Source organism: Anopheles merus, chromosome 2R (assembly GCF_017562075.2).
Source record: "Anopheles merus strain MAF chromosome 2R, AmerM5.1, whole genome shotgun sequence".
In the NCBI taxonomy this organism is placed as follows: domain Eukaryota; kingdom Metazoa; phylum Arthropoda; class Insecta; order Diptera; family Culicidae; genus Anopheles; species Anopheles merus.
In genome coordinates, this window is record NC_054082.1 from 30,674,324 (window position 1) to 30,689,286 (window position 14,963).

The 14,963-nt window shown below is 50.9% G+C and overlaps 1 protein-coding gene across 8 annotated transcripts; it reads left to right on the forward strand.

Moving 5' to 3' along the window:
• The first annotated feature begins 508 nt into the window (after positions 1-508).
• LOC121587701 lies at positions 509-14,732 on the forward strand. 8 transcript variants are annotated; one of them, XM_041904742.1, is made up of 10 exons: positions 509-548; positions 3,587-9,010; positions 9,817-10,040; positions 10,124-10,470; positions 10,558-11,146; positions 11,572-11,775; positions 11,874-12,053; positions 12,190-12,532; positions 12,613-12,776; positions 12,860-14,732. In XM_041904742.1, exons 2-10 carry the CDS (start codon positions 4,589-4,591, stop codon positions 12,951-12,953), a joined length of 6,567 nt encoding a protein of 2,188 aa, XP_041760676.1. In that variant the 5' UTR covers positions 509-548; positions 3,587-4,588; the 3' UTR covers positions 12,954-14,732. The 8 variants fall into 8 exon arrangements, with proteins under 8 accessions (XP_041760676.1, XP_041760669.1, XP_041760670.1 ...); XM_041904735.1 differs by lacking the exon at positions 509-548 and adding an exon at positions 950-1,355; XM_041904736.1 differs by lacking the exon at positions 509-548 and adding an exon at positions 950-1,104.
• The last annotated feature ends 231 nt before the right edge of the window (positions 14,733-14,963 follow it).

The following is a 14,963-nucleotide window of genomic DNA, read 5'->3' on the forward strand; positions in this document are numbered from 1 at the left end:
AAAAACATGTTTTTTTACATTGGATAAAAGTGTATGCCAGGTTTAAGGAAAATACAGAATGAAAATAATGTTAAATATTTTCACCCACTGTGCTACGCTGCACGTGTTTATACTGGTCGTTTTGAAAAGTTTGTAGAAACGAGGGACATCTAACTTTTCTTAGAAAAAAACACATCGTTCGTTTGGAAGAAAACACAACTAATTAGCATCGCGCATTGTCCTTACAATTTTGCAATATTTTCCTTAAACTATCTCGCAAACTTATGTAAGCTGCAATATTAGCAGTTTTGAGATATATATGTATACCATGAATCAAGAATAAAAAGGACACCTTTTTTGAGAATGTTTTGCCCTCAGAAACGAGCGATCGACAAACCCCAATAACAATTTCATGTATTCTGTTCCTAGGAGAAAATAAGAAACACCGAAAGATCAAGTGCATCTAACGATACATAAAATCGAAACAAAATTTCAACCCCCTTTGGCCGGCATGCTGCATGCGTCACCGTTATCCGTTTCCCAAGCGCTGTTTTGATCCTCGCTGGCTGGTAAATATGCTGCAACCCCTATAATTCCACTCCCCCCCCTAATGTAATGCACGCGTTCGATCGTGTTGCGCTGCTTCTTGAGCATTCTGCGGGAAAAAGAAGTTCGATTTGCAGGGGAGGACTACGTGATTTTCCACACCTGCATGTGTGTGCGAGTGTGTGTGTGAGAGAGTGTGGTAAGTTGCAAAAACACAGAGAGCATGAGCGAGTAGCAATGAGCGGATTGACGCACGAACGGAAGAAAGAGACGCCATGCAAGGGGGTGAACTCTTTGCACTCTTGCCTCTTGCGTTCCTGCCAGAGCCCTTAACAACGTGCTTATCGACGCTCCGCACCCATACAGCTACACGGACGGCGTGCGTGCGTGTGCGTGCCTGCTGCAAAGAGAGTATGCGAAGAAAATCCAGCATTGAAAGGCACACCGTTCTTCGTCTCGGGTGCGTTTTCGGTGGGTTCCCGACGCACAGCAGGAAAAGACATCCCCCCGAGGGGTGGTGTAGGCAAAGTCAGCGAGAAAGAGAGACGAAAGTGCGGGCTAGTTGGGGCCAAATCCTGTGTGGGTGCTAGAAGAAGGAACACGACGGGTTTGGTTTGTTGCGAACAACGGCGGAACGGTCGCAAGTAGCAATAGAGACACAATATCGGGGTAGAGATCGTCCCGACTAGACTCTTGGTACTGTGAAGTGTGTGTGTTTGTGTGTATGTGTGTGTAGTGTAGTGTAGTGTAGCAGCACAATCCCTGCTCAAGAGGTTCCCCCGGGGGCTGCGGGGTCGCCCAGTGCAGAAGAAGGAAGAGCAGAAAAAAAGGTAGCTTATTTTATCCCCGGCAGTGTCTTTGCGTGAACAGTTCCATCTCGAAACTGCTGGTGCGCGGTGGTGGTGTGGTTTATTGTTTGCTGTTCAGCAACGGGAGGGAGGGGGAAGGCAGTCGAAAGAAAATGTCGGCCAGTTATGTGTGGTGAGGATCAATCGATGAGGCAACGGGGTGCACTAAAGGTGGTTAGTGAGCAAGGGTACACGGCAGTAGTAATCGCGACATAAGGGAAAAATCCATTCCTTCCTATCGTTGCCGTGCACCCAGTCGTCGAAATTTTTGCATTAATTTGTGGGTGCAAATGCGCTCCCTCCCGAAGGGTGTCGCGGGTTGTGGGGTTGGGCTGCTATTGCGTCGAGAGGTGATGATAATATTATCGAGACGAGGACAACACACAGAGAGAGCAGATTGGCATTGATGATATGCTGCTGGGGTGCTTGTGCTGCTGCTGCTGCTGCTGCTGCTGAGGGGTTGCTTTGCTAACTCTCGCGCCTGTGTGTGCGCCTCGCTGGTGTATATGTGTGTGCGCGCGCGTTTGCAAGATTCACCGACGACACAGCGGCGTGTGATGATGGTGATGATGATGATGATGATATCCCAACCGAAGAAGGTGATCGTGCGTGTTTGTTGAGCACAGAGCAGTAGGCTGCCCCGTTGACGTGTGTGATGTGTGTGTGTGTGTGTGTGTGTGTGTGTGTGTGTGTGTGTGTGTGTGTGTGTGTGTGTGTGTGTGGAACTGTACATCGTAAAGTGTATGACCGCGAGGTAGACGGCCAAAAAGCGAGAAAGAGAGAGAGGGAGCCAGGGCGGAGGAAGCAGGCACGGGATTTCGATAAGAAGTGGTAATCTTTTATGCTGTGCAGGAAATTCGATCCAACCCCGAAAGTGCGCGACATTCACAAAAGGCAGTGGTGTGTGGTGGTGGTGTGGTGCTGTAATTTTTATTCGCTACCTCCACCGACATCTTCTGCCCGTCGTGTTCTCCCTTTGTGCTGTTGTTCTGCTGTGGTGCTGCTGCAAGAAGCAACGAAAACGAAAGGCGAGAGCAACCGAAAGCGAAAGTAATAGATGCCCACACGCGCTAATGGGTGCGAAGTGAGCATAAAAAGGAAGAAGAAGCAGAAGAAAACACGGTAGTTGCTCCAATATGCTTCTTCGCACACACCTAACCCATCGCCGACCGTAAATTGGCCCTGCAGAAGAACTACACGGATCGGCAAACCCTCCACCACTGCTCGCGCCCTACGCTTTTTACCGCGGGGATGCGTATTTTGCCTTCGTTCTGCTCACTCATCGTCGTTCTTCAGCTACAGGGCACACGGCAGCTAGGTTACAGCGCCGCCTGCTGCTGCTGCTGCTTTTGCTGTGTGGTGCGGCGTGCTGTTTGTGTGTTGGTGTTGTGTGCGAGAGGAGCAGCAGCAGCAGCAGCAGCAGCAGCACCGTTTATCAGCGTGCAAAGCTAGAGCAGGAGAAGGAGTGTGTGCAGTGTGTGTGCGCTTGATTTGATGCGACGGTCGAGAGCCATTTACCCAGGTCGAAAAGTGCTCTGTGGTCGTGTGCATGTGTACATGTGTGTGTGTGGATGGATAGTTTAGTTTTGCTGCTATGCTGCGCTGTGCGATCGAAGAAGCTGCTGCTTCTATTACGCTTGTGATTGCTTCGTTCTGCTGCACACATCGTGCCACATACACGGGGACACGGACGCAAAGTTGCAGAAAAATAAGTCTGTTGTCACTTCCACCCCTGTGCTATTGGGGGGAGGAGGGGGGAGCACAGTTTCCCAGCTTCACCAGTAGTGTTGCGCGCTGGTGGGGCGTGTGGGGCAGCTGGGCGATCTTCGCATCGAAGGGAAATCTAGTGTGTTTGTGCTCGGCAAGCGTTTTTTTTGTTCTCCTGCTCCCGTTGGAATTAGTTTGACACTTGGAAGGGTTTTTCATTCCCTTCATGCCGTGTGCCTGTGTGTTGTAGCTGCGAAAGGGCGAGATCGTTGTGACTGAGTGTGAGTTGTGTCTTCTTCGTGGTGTTTGCTCGTGGTTTCCTCTTACGTGCATATGGCATGGCGCAATGGAAACGGGATGATGGTGATGTGTGTGTGTTGTGCCCACACAACCTCGAAACTCCTTCGTTTGTCCCCCATGCCCGACAGCATTGAGTGCAGATTTTTTTCTTTCTTAAGCTTTACGTGTTTGTGTTTATAATTTCCGTTCTCTTCTTCTTCTTCTAGTCCTTGCATTTCCTTCTCACTGGCACAGAAAAAAAGGACTGCGTGCGGCTGCAAAGCAAGGATGCGTTTTGCACCGTAACAGTGTGTGTGTCTCTCTTGTGTGTGTGTGTGTATCTTTGTACATGAACGTGTGTGAGTGTGCAGTGTAGTGTTTGCTTGTGTTTCTGGATACAGTGGTCCCTTTTCGATGCTGTGTGTAATTGATGTGTTGCAGAGCAAACGGTCCACGGTCGGGGATGAGGCAAGCAAATGATTGCGCGTGTTCGATGCCCTGGCAACAGTGAAGACAGTGTCGCACAATCGGCAATCTATCTGTGTGACAACGCTTGCGGAGTGGTGTGCGGGGAGGGAAGCATCCTACGATAAACAGAGCATCCTCGGGGCGATCGATCCCCCCCCAGGTTGTGTGGTTCACTTCTCATTAGTGTGGGGCCGAGGCGCAGTGTGCCATGATGCTGCAGTGTCGTCGCTAGCTAGTGGATACGGATACGAAAACAGCCCCCGAAACAAAGGGTGAAAGAGCGAGGGGGTGGTATGGTGTTCTATGGCTACCAATCGCAACCGTAAAAGACACCGTGCGGAATGCCCCGGAAGCGGGTGTTTGTTTTTTGCTACTCCGCACGGAAAGTGGCCCGTGAGATGCGAGATGTGAGATATGAATAGTATACATCCGAGCGAGCGAGTCGCGTTAGAAAGTGAGAAGAATAAAGTGAGTTGGTGTGTGAGAATCGAGGCGACCGTGTGACGCGCGTGACTCAGTGAGGGTGAAAATTAGTGGCACGAACACACTGAAGAAGCGAGAGGGGGGGAAGAAAGTGAGACGGAACAGATCGTGGAATTGGATATTGGTTTTCCGTGCAACTTGAGGGAGGGGAGGGAATGGTGTGTGATTAGCAGAGCTACACTGAAAGCGACACACCCGTTAGAGATTGTTTCTGCCGGAAGGCGCAAGGGTCGCGTAAAACTAGCCGAAAGAATCACGAGCGCGAGCATACGCGAACGATGGATTTCATCGACGATCTGCTGAATCAAATGTCGTCCGCCTTCAACCAGGAGACGGCCATCCCGAAGAAGGAGGAGATCTCGATGGACGAAACGCTCAAGTGGCGAGCGCTGAAGAACAATCAGTTTGCATCGCGGACGCGTCTGCCCCAGCAGCAGCAGCAAGCGGGTAGCGGTGGAAGTGGAACGCGCAGCGGTCAGACCAACGGACGCAAGAGTGCTGGTGCGACCAGCGGCGGCGGCAGTGGCACGGCTAGCGGAAGCACTCCGAGGAGGGAGCGGCGCCGAACGGTGGGAGGAACGGGCAGCAATAGCAGCAACGACAGTGGCAGCAGCAACGTTGCAGTGGATGAGGGCAGCAGATCACCGGCGGCACTGCTGGGTGACAACGGTTGCTTGACGCCCCCCGAGACAGCAAACGGAGCGGGAGAGGACGGCGGGGAGGACGAAGAGGACAACATTGAGATAGAGATAGCGAAGGATATTAGCGGCGAGGAGTTGCAGGAAGCGCTCGGGCTAAGCCAGCTGATCGAGGTCGACTCGGCGGAAGACTTTGCTGCAGGCGGCGCGATGGAGGTGGATGAGGATCGGCTGGAGCCGTCGGACGATTCGCTGCTGCCCGGTGGTGATCGGAAAAGTAGTCCACCAGCCCTAGCGAAGCTGGGCACAGAGAAGGAGGAGGAAGAGGAGGAGGTGGTGGACGGAATCGTGCAGGAAGATTGCAAACCGGAAGACGAGATGGACACAAAGTCATCGCTGCTCGAGGTGCCATATTGCAGTAGTGCGAGTGTGAGTCCCTCGATGGGTCTGGCCCAGGGGAAGGACTCGGCCGGCGATCAGCAGCAGCAGCAGCTGAAACGGGACACGGATGAGACGGTTGCGCCGGATGTGCCGATGGAAACCAACGAGCTGGAACTGGAGACAAAGTCAAGCAATACGTTCGAGGGCGAGACAGCAGCAGTAGAGGGAGATGGTACGGGGCGCGTCTCCGTTGCAGAATCAGCAAGCAAACAGGAACCTGCTCTTGAGGAGGGTAGCGAAAAGGGCGACCAGACCGACGGTGGCAGTAGTGCTGCCGAGGGGCACGACGAACAGGATCACGTTGCGGTGGCGGAACTGGACGACGCATCGACGCTGGAAGATGACGAAGACGATGTGCTCATCATCAACACCGACGAGATGGACGAGGTGGTGGAGCTAGCGGAAACGTCCAAAGAGGACGAGGAAGACGATGAAGATGGTATGTCGGACGGCAAAATAGCAGCGGAGCAATCGAATGCTGACGTTCGTGCGAAAACTGCGTCCCCACCGAAAGATAACGATGCCAGTACGGCAGTGGTGTCATCGGAGAAGCCGGATGAAAAGCAACCAGAACCGGAACCGCTGGTCGTGGTGGCCATTCCCACCGAAAACGTGACCGAAAGCGAGGAGGAAAAGTTTAACCCACAGGAAGAAGCGGCCGGAGCGTTGCAGGGTGACAAACTCAGCCACGACGACCAGTCTGCGGGCGATTGTGGCGAGGTGAAGTACTCCGACGCTTTAAAGTCTTCCATTAGCGGGTCGCCAACGAAGGCGGACGACGAGGCACGGTCGGACAAAAAGCTGGTAGAATCGAAGACTGACGAAGCAATGGCGGCGGAAGATAGGAAGCCTGCCGAACACGAAACACACTCCGACGCAGGGTCAGCAAATACCTCAACGGAGGATGGCGCCGACAAGACCAAACAGCCGGCCGGACGAACGACACGGAGCAAGAAGGGAGCCGCTGTGGTGGCCACCGCTGCTACTGCGGTTGCCTCGGCTACCAGCACAACGCTTTCGCAGAGACGATCCCAGCGCTTCCAGAAGGAGTCGGCCGGGGCGGCGGGAGATGGTAAACCGAACGGCGATGTAGCCAGCGAACCATCCACGATCGTGGTGAAGGAGGAAGAAGTGGACGATGGAGCGGCAGCCAAGAAGCGTGCCTCGGTCGGGCCAGCTAGTGAGGCTAAGGTGAAGGGCACGCTCAAGTCCGACCGTAGTCTGCGTAGCAAGCAGCAGGGAAATGCCGGTACGCTGCCGGCACAGCCCACCGTGATGACTCGCCGTGCCTCGGAGACGGTGAAACCGTCAGCGGACGAGGCGAACGAGTCGCTTGATACGGTGGAGACCGGCGCCGACAAGTCGATCGTTGGTCGCCGGGGACGGAAGCGATTGAGCCAGGAGCGGTCGGTGACAGCTGCCGCTTCGGTGGTATCGAACGAGCCGCCGGTGGTTCGTGCGCGTGAAAAGCCAGCCCGCGATGAGCCGGCCAAAGTGGTGGAAGCGGCCGAGCAGCGTCGTGCCAGCCGGTCGGGGTTTCCCGCAGAACCAGAGGAAAGCGACGCTGGTGGCAAGGTGACGGTAGCAGTGACACCCGCACAGCAGGAAAAATCCACTCCTCAGCAGCAAGTGCCGCAGCGGCGTGGCAGGAAGCGGAAGAATCCAAGCACCGCCGAAGCAACGCCACCAACGGCTACGTCCACACCGTCCGGTCCCGGAGCTGCCAGCGCGGACAAACCTCCGCTACATCCGTACAAACGTGCGGCCAGAGTGTCCAGGGACGGCAGCGACGGTATCCTGGCGTCCGCACTGGCCCGCCGTGACAAGGTGGACTCGCAGGGGCGCCTGTCGCGTCCGATCAAGCTGTCCGCCAAGATTCTCGCCAACGAGGAGCTGCGCCAGGGCTTCGAGCAGCACAACAATGGGCGTATCATCATCGGATCGGAGCAGTCTTCCCCTGCCGTGGTGGTGCACGAGGACGAACTGCCCTCAGTTTCGGTGGTGGAACCGGAGAAGCAACGCAAACCGGCTCGAGACGTAGTGGAACATTCGGTCGCTAGCAGCAGCACGATCGGTAGCAGCAGCGAGGATGTAACGCTGGTGTCGGTGACCATGCCACCAACAGCGAAACCAGCTTCATCCGGAACTTCGTCCGCCAGACGGTTGCCGCCATCGCAGGAGAAGGAAAGTGAAGCGGGACCGTCGGCACAGCCACAACAGCAAAGCAGGAGACCGGCCGAACCGTCGCCCGCCGATCGGCTGGCCGCATCAAAGGCGCGGGCAAGGCAGGCGGCCAAAGCGAACGCACCGCCCTGTCCGGACGTGGATACCTTCCTGCAGGGAGTTCGCGCAATGCGTCTCGGTACCGCGAACCGATCGCGCACCGATGACAACCGTAAGCTGAACCGTCGGCAGCAGAAACGGGCGGACAAGATGAAGTTAAAGTTTATGGCCGGGTTGGGCCTGCAGCGTCCCAGCGCCCAGCAACCGCGCTACGGTGCCGATGGGGATGATTTCGACGTGCAGATGTCCGTGGGCGAGTCGGATTCGAGCGGCAGCGAGGCTGACTTTGTGCCGCCGCAGAAGATCGGTACGGTGGGCCGGCCGAACGTTACGTTGCGCCTGCGCAAACCGGAAACGCTGCTGGAAAATCCTCCACGCAAAGCTTCCCTCGCTTCCGCCGCCGGTCCGGCGAACCGTGTGCCGCTCGTAACGGCTCCATCCGGTCCGGTGGGCATGCCGAAATCATCGGCCGTTAATGCTAGCCGCCAGGCAGCAAATGCACACGCGCGCCAAGTGGGCAAGCAGTCGAACGGTGGCAGGACACCGCTGGCACCAGCGAATGGCGCCGGGAAATCGCGCTCATCCACCTCGCCGGCAGTGATACTGCCTGCCACTGTGACAACCCTGGGCGCACGGTCTTCCGCTTCGAAAACGGTCGCTGGCAGCACTACGGCAGGGACGAAATCTACCGCCTCGACGTTGCTAAAGGACAGGGAAACGGAACAGTTCAAACGGTCGCTGCAGCGGCTAGGTTGCGAAATTACGCTCATACCTACGACGGGTCGGGCCGATTCCCGTGCCGTTCCTTCACCGGCTGCGCCTGGTCCTTCGCGGAGTGGGCCGGCCACAAATGCTTGGCCAGTTCGTCGCGTAAAGGATACGGCACCGGCTGTGGGACAGCAGCAGCAGCAGCGACCCCGCTCACAGCAAAACGTCGCCACGCCTCCAATCCTTCCCGGTACGACCTCGCCGAGCTTACAGATCATGTTGGGTGGTGGGCCAGGATCAGGACAACCGATACGCACAACATCCGGACTGGTAGCGTCCAGCACCCGGACCGCAGTGCCGGAGAACGAAAGTTGCGCTTCCGATTCGCTCGTCTGCCACTGCCGCCAAAAGTCGGACATATTCGTGGCGAAAACGGTCGGCAATGGGTACTGCACGGCGGTGGACGATATCGATGGCCAGCAGATTGGGTGCTGCAACGAGCTGTCGAACGATCTGCTGAACATGCTGCGACCGAGCGCACGGGTCAGCTTTCAGCTGCTTTGCAACATGCACCGGAAGCGGCTGGAAGACCACGGTTGCTGTGCCATTTGTGGATGGTTTTGTACGCAGGTAAATTAGTAGCTTTTAGTGTTATAATTTTAATTTGGTACATTGCCTTAATGTTTTTTCATAGTTTGCTTTATGTAACACCACATTCACTAGGAAAGCTGGGGCGTGTGAGTTGTTCATCCCGTAAAATGTACATTTCTCACGACCCTGGAAAAAGAAATGCATCAGCAGATGTTTGTCGGAAGGAGGGACGGGCGAGGCGTAAACCATTTTATGATCGGTTGCAATTTTCATTTGTGCTTCAACACAACATCCCACATTGCATCGAGTGTTTGCATCGGTACCCCGTGCACACACATCGTATTGCGGCCAGTCGGACCCTTGCCGTGGCCAACACAAAGATTTGAATCAGTTGTAGCAGGGAGGGGAAGGTCTGCAGGGAGGTAGTTCCGCCATGCGTTTATTATTAGAATTCGGTCGACTTACTGTTTTTCTGCGCACTGGCGTGAGGAATGGAGCAAAGAATCAAGAATGTAGTTTTTACCCAATCTTTTGTAGCCGGGCGGCGAGGCCGGGGTTCTTTGGTTATGATCGGTACACGTGCTTAGAGCAAACATAGGAAAGCAAAACTCGAATCAAATAGAATCAAATGTTGTTTAACAGACGCGAGGATCACGAGATGAAAGGATGTTGTGGTTTCATGGGTTTTTTCGGTATAAAAATGCATCTTATTGATGTAATGTCTATCATCTTTGAACTAGCAAGCGGAAGCAATGTTATTTAGTCCCATGTTATAGCGTTCCCATTGCCGCGTTTGCAGCACGAAATGGAATGGAACTAATTTTGAATTGTATTTTCTTTCCCAGGGTAACTTTGCCATGTGTAAAAATGCACATCTGTTTCATCCGAAATGTGCGGACAAGTACACGCTCAACACACCGTACAATCCGGCCCGTCCCGGTGACCATGCTGCCCCCACGCTGGTGCTCAAATGTCCGCACTGCAATCAAGAGTGTCCGAACGGAGAAATCGAGGTGAACATTCAGCTCACATCGCCACCAGTGCTGCTGCCCTCTCGAAAGAGTATGGTGTAAGTATGAGCGAGCAAAGCGGGCTTTTCGTCCCAAAATTAACAATGACCAACTAAACTAAACACTCGCTTTTGCATCGTAGGAAGCCGGCCAAAATGACGGTTTCTAAAACAGGTAGCGGCGGCAGTAGCAGCACGAACGGTATCAGCGGACCATCCAACGGGAAAGATAGCTTCCGTACGACCGTTCAATCGTTGGTGCCGAGCAGCGTAAAGAACATGCTAGCAACAGACCACAGCTCTAAAAATGGTAGTGGTGTTAGTGCTTCCTCTAGCGCCAGTTCAAGTGCCAGTAGAACAAGTTCGGCAAAAGACGCCGGCAGTACGGCGGGCGCCAGCAGTACAGGGGCAAAGCTTCGTCATACGGCGAAGGATTTCACCAATGCCGTCTGCACGAAGAAGGATGATGCACTAGTCTCGGAGATTATCAGTAAGTGTGGCGGGGGGGTGAAGATTGTTAGCAGTCATTGTCCCTGGTACTGATGTCATTGTTGTTTCCCTTCCCTAATAATTGCAGCTTCCGGGTTCGACATCGAGACACGGTTTCGGGAGTACCATCATGGGACCTGTCTGCATGTGGTGTGTAGTTACGGTACACCGGCGATGGCCTATCTGATCATGTGCCGTGCCCGCTCGGTCGACTATCTGAACATCTTCGATCGAGAGCTGCATACGGCGGTGATGCGTGCGGTGGTCGGCTCCAAAAGTGACATCGTAAAACTGCTGCTGGACAGCGGGGCGGACGCAACGGTCAAGGGCCCGTACGGTATGACCGTGCTGCATTTAGCGGCTAAGCAGGGTCAGCACGATACGGTGCGTACGATACTGGAGTGCGCTAGACAGCGGCTGACGGCACGCGCCCTGATGGCGTTTGTGAACGCGGTCGATAATGGGCGCTGGACGGCACTGGCGTGGGCCGCTGAGAACCGCCACAAGCAGACGGTGGAGCAGCTGATCTCGATCGGGGCCGATGTGAATGTGTGCGATCGATTGAATAACACCTCCCTTCACTGGGCGTCCCTGTCCGGCTGCTCCGATACGCTGTACCGGCTGATGACCAAGGACTGCAATCCAAACTTGCAGAATAGCAATGGCGAGACACCGCTGTAAGTACCACAGAAGTGCTTTATCGTGGTAGTTTTAAAGTAGTAAATAATTAAAATGTCTTTAATTTTTTTGGCACTTATTATTTTTTTTTCGAAAAATTCGCGTATTAGTGACTTTTCTTTTTTTAATTTACACAATTTGGTGATGAATGGCTAGTTTCTCATGGAATGTAACGTAATTTTATGTTTTGTAAGCTTCTTGAGCTTGTTAATTTTTTCATAAAACACAGAGAAAAAAGTTTCGTCGCTTGTTTTACCAAATTCTTTAAGTGACTTATGCGCCATACGGCATGCTTCTTTTAGAAATAAAAAGATGCTCAATGTTCATGTATTGCTAAATTTCCTCCTTTTTCATATTTTTGTATTTGTTTTGTTGTAGGTACAGCTTTTTAAACACATAATAATCAATTTCTTTGTGATTGCAGACATATTGCTTGCCGCCAGGGCCATGCCGAAATTTGTGTAGTGCTGCTAGCCATGGGTGCTTCATTGAACGTTCGTAACACATCAAACCAGTTGCCGCAGGACATTATCCTTGATCCGAACAGTGAGTGTGGCAACATTATAGCAGCGAACGTGAAAATGCGCAACCTATCAAATAACCTGAAGGAAACGCACATCATCTGCAGGTATGATTCAGACTACAGTGAAATACAATCTGCTTTGATATTAGACCTGATCACACTCATCGTTTCGTTTTTTTTCTTTCTCTAAATACAATCTACAGTGATATCTCCAATGGCAGAGAACGTCACCCGATACAGGTTGTGTACTATACCCGGGGTGCTAACGAACGTCAGCTTACCGTGCCGAAGTTAAAGTACATTCAAAGCAATGTGCAGATCGACTATCGCGTAACAATTGACACTGACGCCCGCAACATGCACGTTTGCTCCTGCGTAGACAGGTGAGTAAATTGGTTCCCACTGAATATTACCATTACATATTGTAATACCTTGTATTAGTATGTTTTACGTAGCATTTTAATTGCCGAAAGTGTTAATAGTAATTGCTTCTTATTGTATCTCTCTTCTCGCTAACAGTACCTGTACGTCGATGGATTCGGAGTGCCTGTGTTCGGAGCGTACCTGGTATACGAACGATGGCCGGCTGGTGAACGATTTCAACTACCTCGATCCGCCAATAATCACCGAATGTGGCGATCTGTGTGACTGTAATCTGCGTTCATGTCGAAACAGGGTCGTGCAGCATGGTTTAGATGTACCACTGCAGCTGTGCTACATCCCTGGGAAGGGTTGGGGCGTACGCACGATGGTACCGATCCCGAAGGGCACCTTTCTGGTCGAGTATGTCGGAGAGATACTTCCGGACGAAGCGGCTAACCATCGGCTGGATGATAGTTACCTGTTTGATCTGGGCAATGGGGTAAGTTGAGTGGCGTACCAATTACCAACAGCGTGTCTAATTGTGCGTGCATACCGTCGTTTCATACTCTCAACACTTAGTACTGCCTCGATGCCAGTACGTACGGAAATGTGAGCCGCTTCTTTAACCATTCCTGCCAGCCGAATGTTTCGCCCGTATCCGTGTACTACGATCATAAGGACCAGCGGCATCCAAGAGTAGCATTGTTTGCCTGCCAAGACATTGGAGTTCAGGAAGAAATATGGTAATGCGTGTGTGTGTGTGTGTGTGTTTTCGTACTTTTCCTTGGTTCGTTTGATTTTAACGCTTTGTATTGATCTATTTCAGCTTTGATTACGGGGAGAAGTTCTGGGCGGTGAAAAAAGGTTCACTGGCGTGTCGGTGTAATACGGAGGAGTGTCGCTACAGACAAGCGGAATAAGACACATCGTCGAAAAGGATTGCCAGCGGGGAAGATTGAAGTATCAGTTAGACTCCCCAAAAACAATAGTTGAGGCGATACAACAAATCGTTGGAAGTACCAAACCGTACAATACCACCAGAAGAAGGAAGTTCTTCGATTGATGTTTCGGATTGAGGCTATGTAAGATGAGTTTAAGAGTGTGTAATGGGGAACGGTTGGCTCCGCTAGGGGAGATATAATATTTATTTATAAATCCTAATTGTGATTAGATAATTTTGTGAATTGAAATGTGTCCATAAAGCAAAATGGGCATCTTGAGTGCGGTGTGTATTGCCTACTCTACAAAAGAGAGGGGGCCCCACCATATGTACAAAACAATACAGAGATTGTACAGTTAACGCGAGGAATGATCTTTTGTAGGACGGATCTAGGGAAACTCAAAATTGTACCAAAAAGAGACAAGCAACAAAAAGAAAAAAAACTGATATTTAGCAGCATGTCTGTACATGTTTCGCCATATCAAACCGTTGATTCATCACAGAAAACGGATAGTTCGGTAAACAACCTGCGTTTTTGACTTATCTAAGTTCGGTCTATGTTGCCATTTTTGCGATTTCTAGCTAGAAACGGACACAGCAATACGGGGACAGCATGAGGGATATGCAGAGCGTGTATGTTAAGCAATCATTTAGTCACTTGTGTAAATTGCTATATAAATATCTAGATTGACACTCAGCGGCAGACGGCTGTTGCGGAAACAATGCACAAAAAAAACGATCCTTTTCGGTAACAAATTTTGGTTTAATTAAAAAAAACAAAAAGAGAAAGTTTAGGCGTACAGTTATATGCTTGTGTCAAGGTTAGTGTGAGTGTAGCAAAAGGATTTCTTATCGGAATTTCGGTAGTTCGGTTGGTTTGTGGTCTTCAAATAAAGCCGACAACTCATTTTGTTTGTAGTATTCCATAAAGTATATGCCATATTTAGTTGCCACCGATATTAGTCTTCTTGGTAGTTAGTACAGCGTAAGTCGTCAATAATTCATTCATAAAACATTTTTGCCGTAAGGTTTTATGCAACTGTGAGACCTTAACTTTACCAATGTTAGTAGTGACTAGAATACCAAAATGTTTGGTTCAGTTCACGGAGACGATTCGATGGAAACAATATGATTTCGTTCACAAAATCAAAACCAAGAAACTAATCTAATCACTCTACAACAACTCATACCATCACCTTGCTCGTGAGCATATTTTATATCGTTAGGAAAATAGAGATTGTGGATTCTGTTTTTAATAAGTATTGATATCATTTCGTGGCCATGTTGCGTGTCTTTGTGGAGTAAACAGTAAAAAATAATAATGATAATAATAATACAAAGTTAGTTTATGCCTTGTGAATCAGATTTGACTTTAGCGCTATCATACCAAAGCAATGGGAATCGGTCGATTCTTATTTAGCTCAAGACTATTCATCTATTTCCTAGTTTACAGACATCGCTGCTGTTTGTACTCCCGTCATTAGACTTTACAGTATCGATTGTACGTAGTTCCTTTGAATAGTTTCTTTTCTTTCCGTTTTTTTCGCTACCTTGCTTGCCGTCGCGTGATGCCATATATAAATTGTAAGTAATGCAATGTGTGTGTTGAGTTGTTAGATAAAAGGAAACCGATAGGTAAAGACAAGGAAGGTAAGGGAGACATCTGAACAGAGAGCTATTATCATATTTAGTGTGGTAGATACAGAGGCAACTTAAAACAGTGGTAAACAATAAAACGACAAACGGTCGGGCAATGCAATAAGAAAGTCCATTGATTGTGCAGCGAAAGAAAATGGGAGAAGTAATGAAATTTGGTTTACGAAAGGAAGAATTCATAACTGTGCGTTTGTAGTTATCGAATGGAAGGAGTTGTTTTAAGGCGCAGTAGGCGGCCATACGTGAAGTAAGGATACGAAATGATACTTTTGTTCTGTGATTCTTCGGATCATAGAAGGCTCTGTCTGAGTTAAGGTTCTAGCGGAAGGTAATG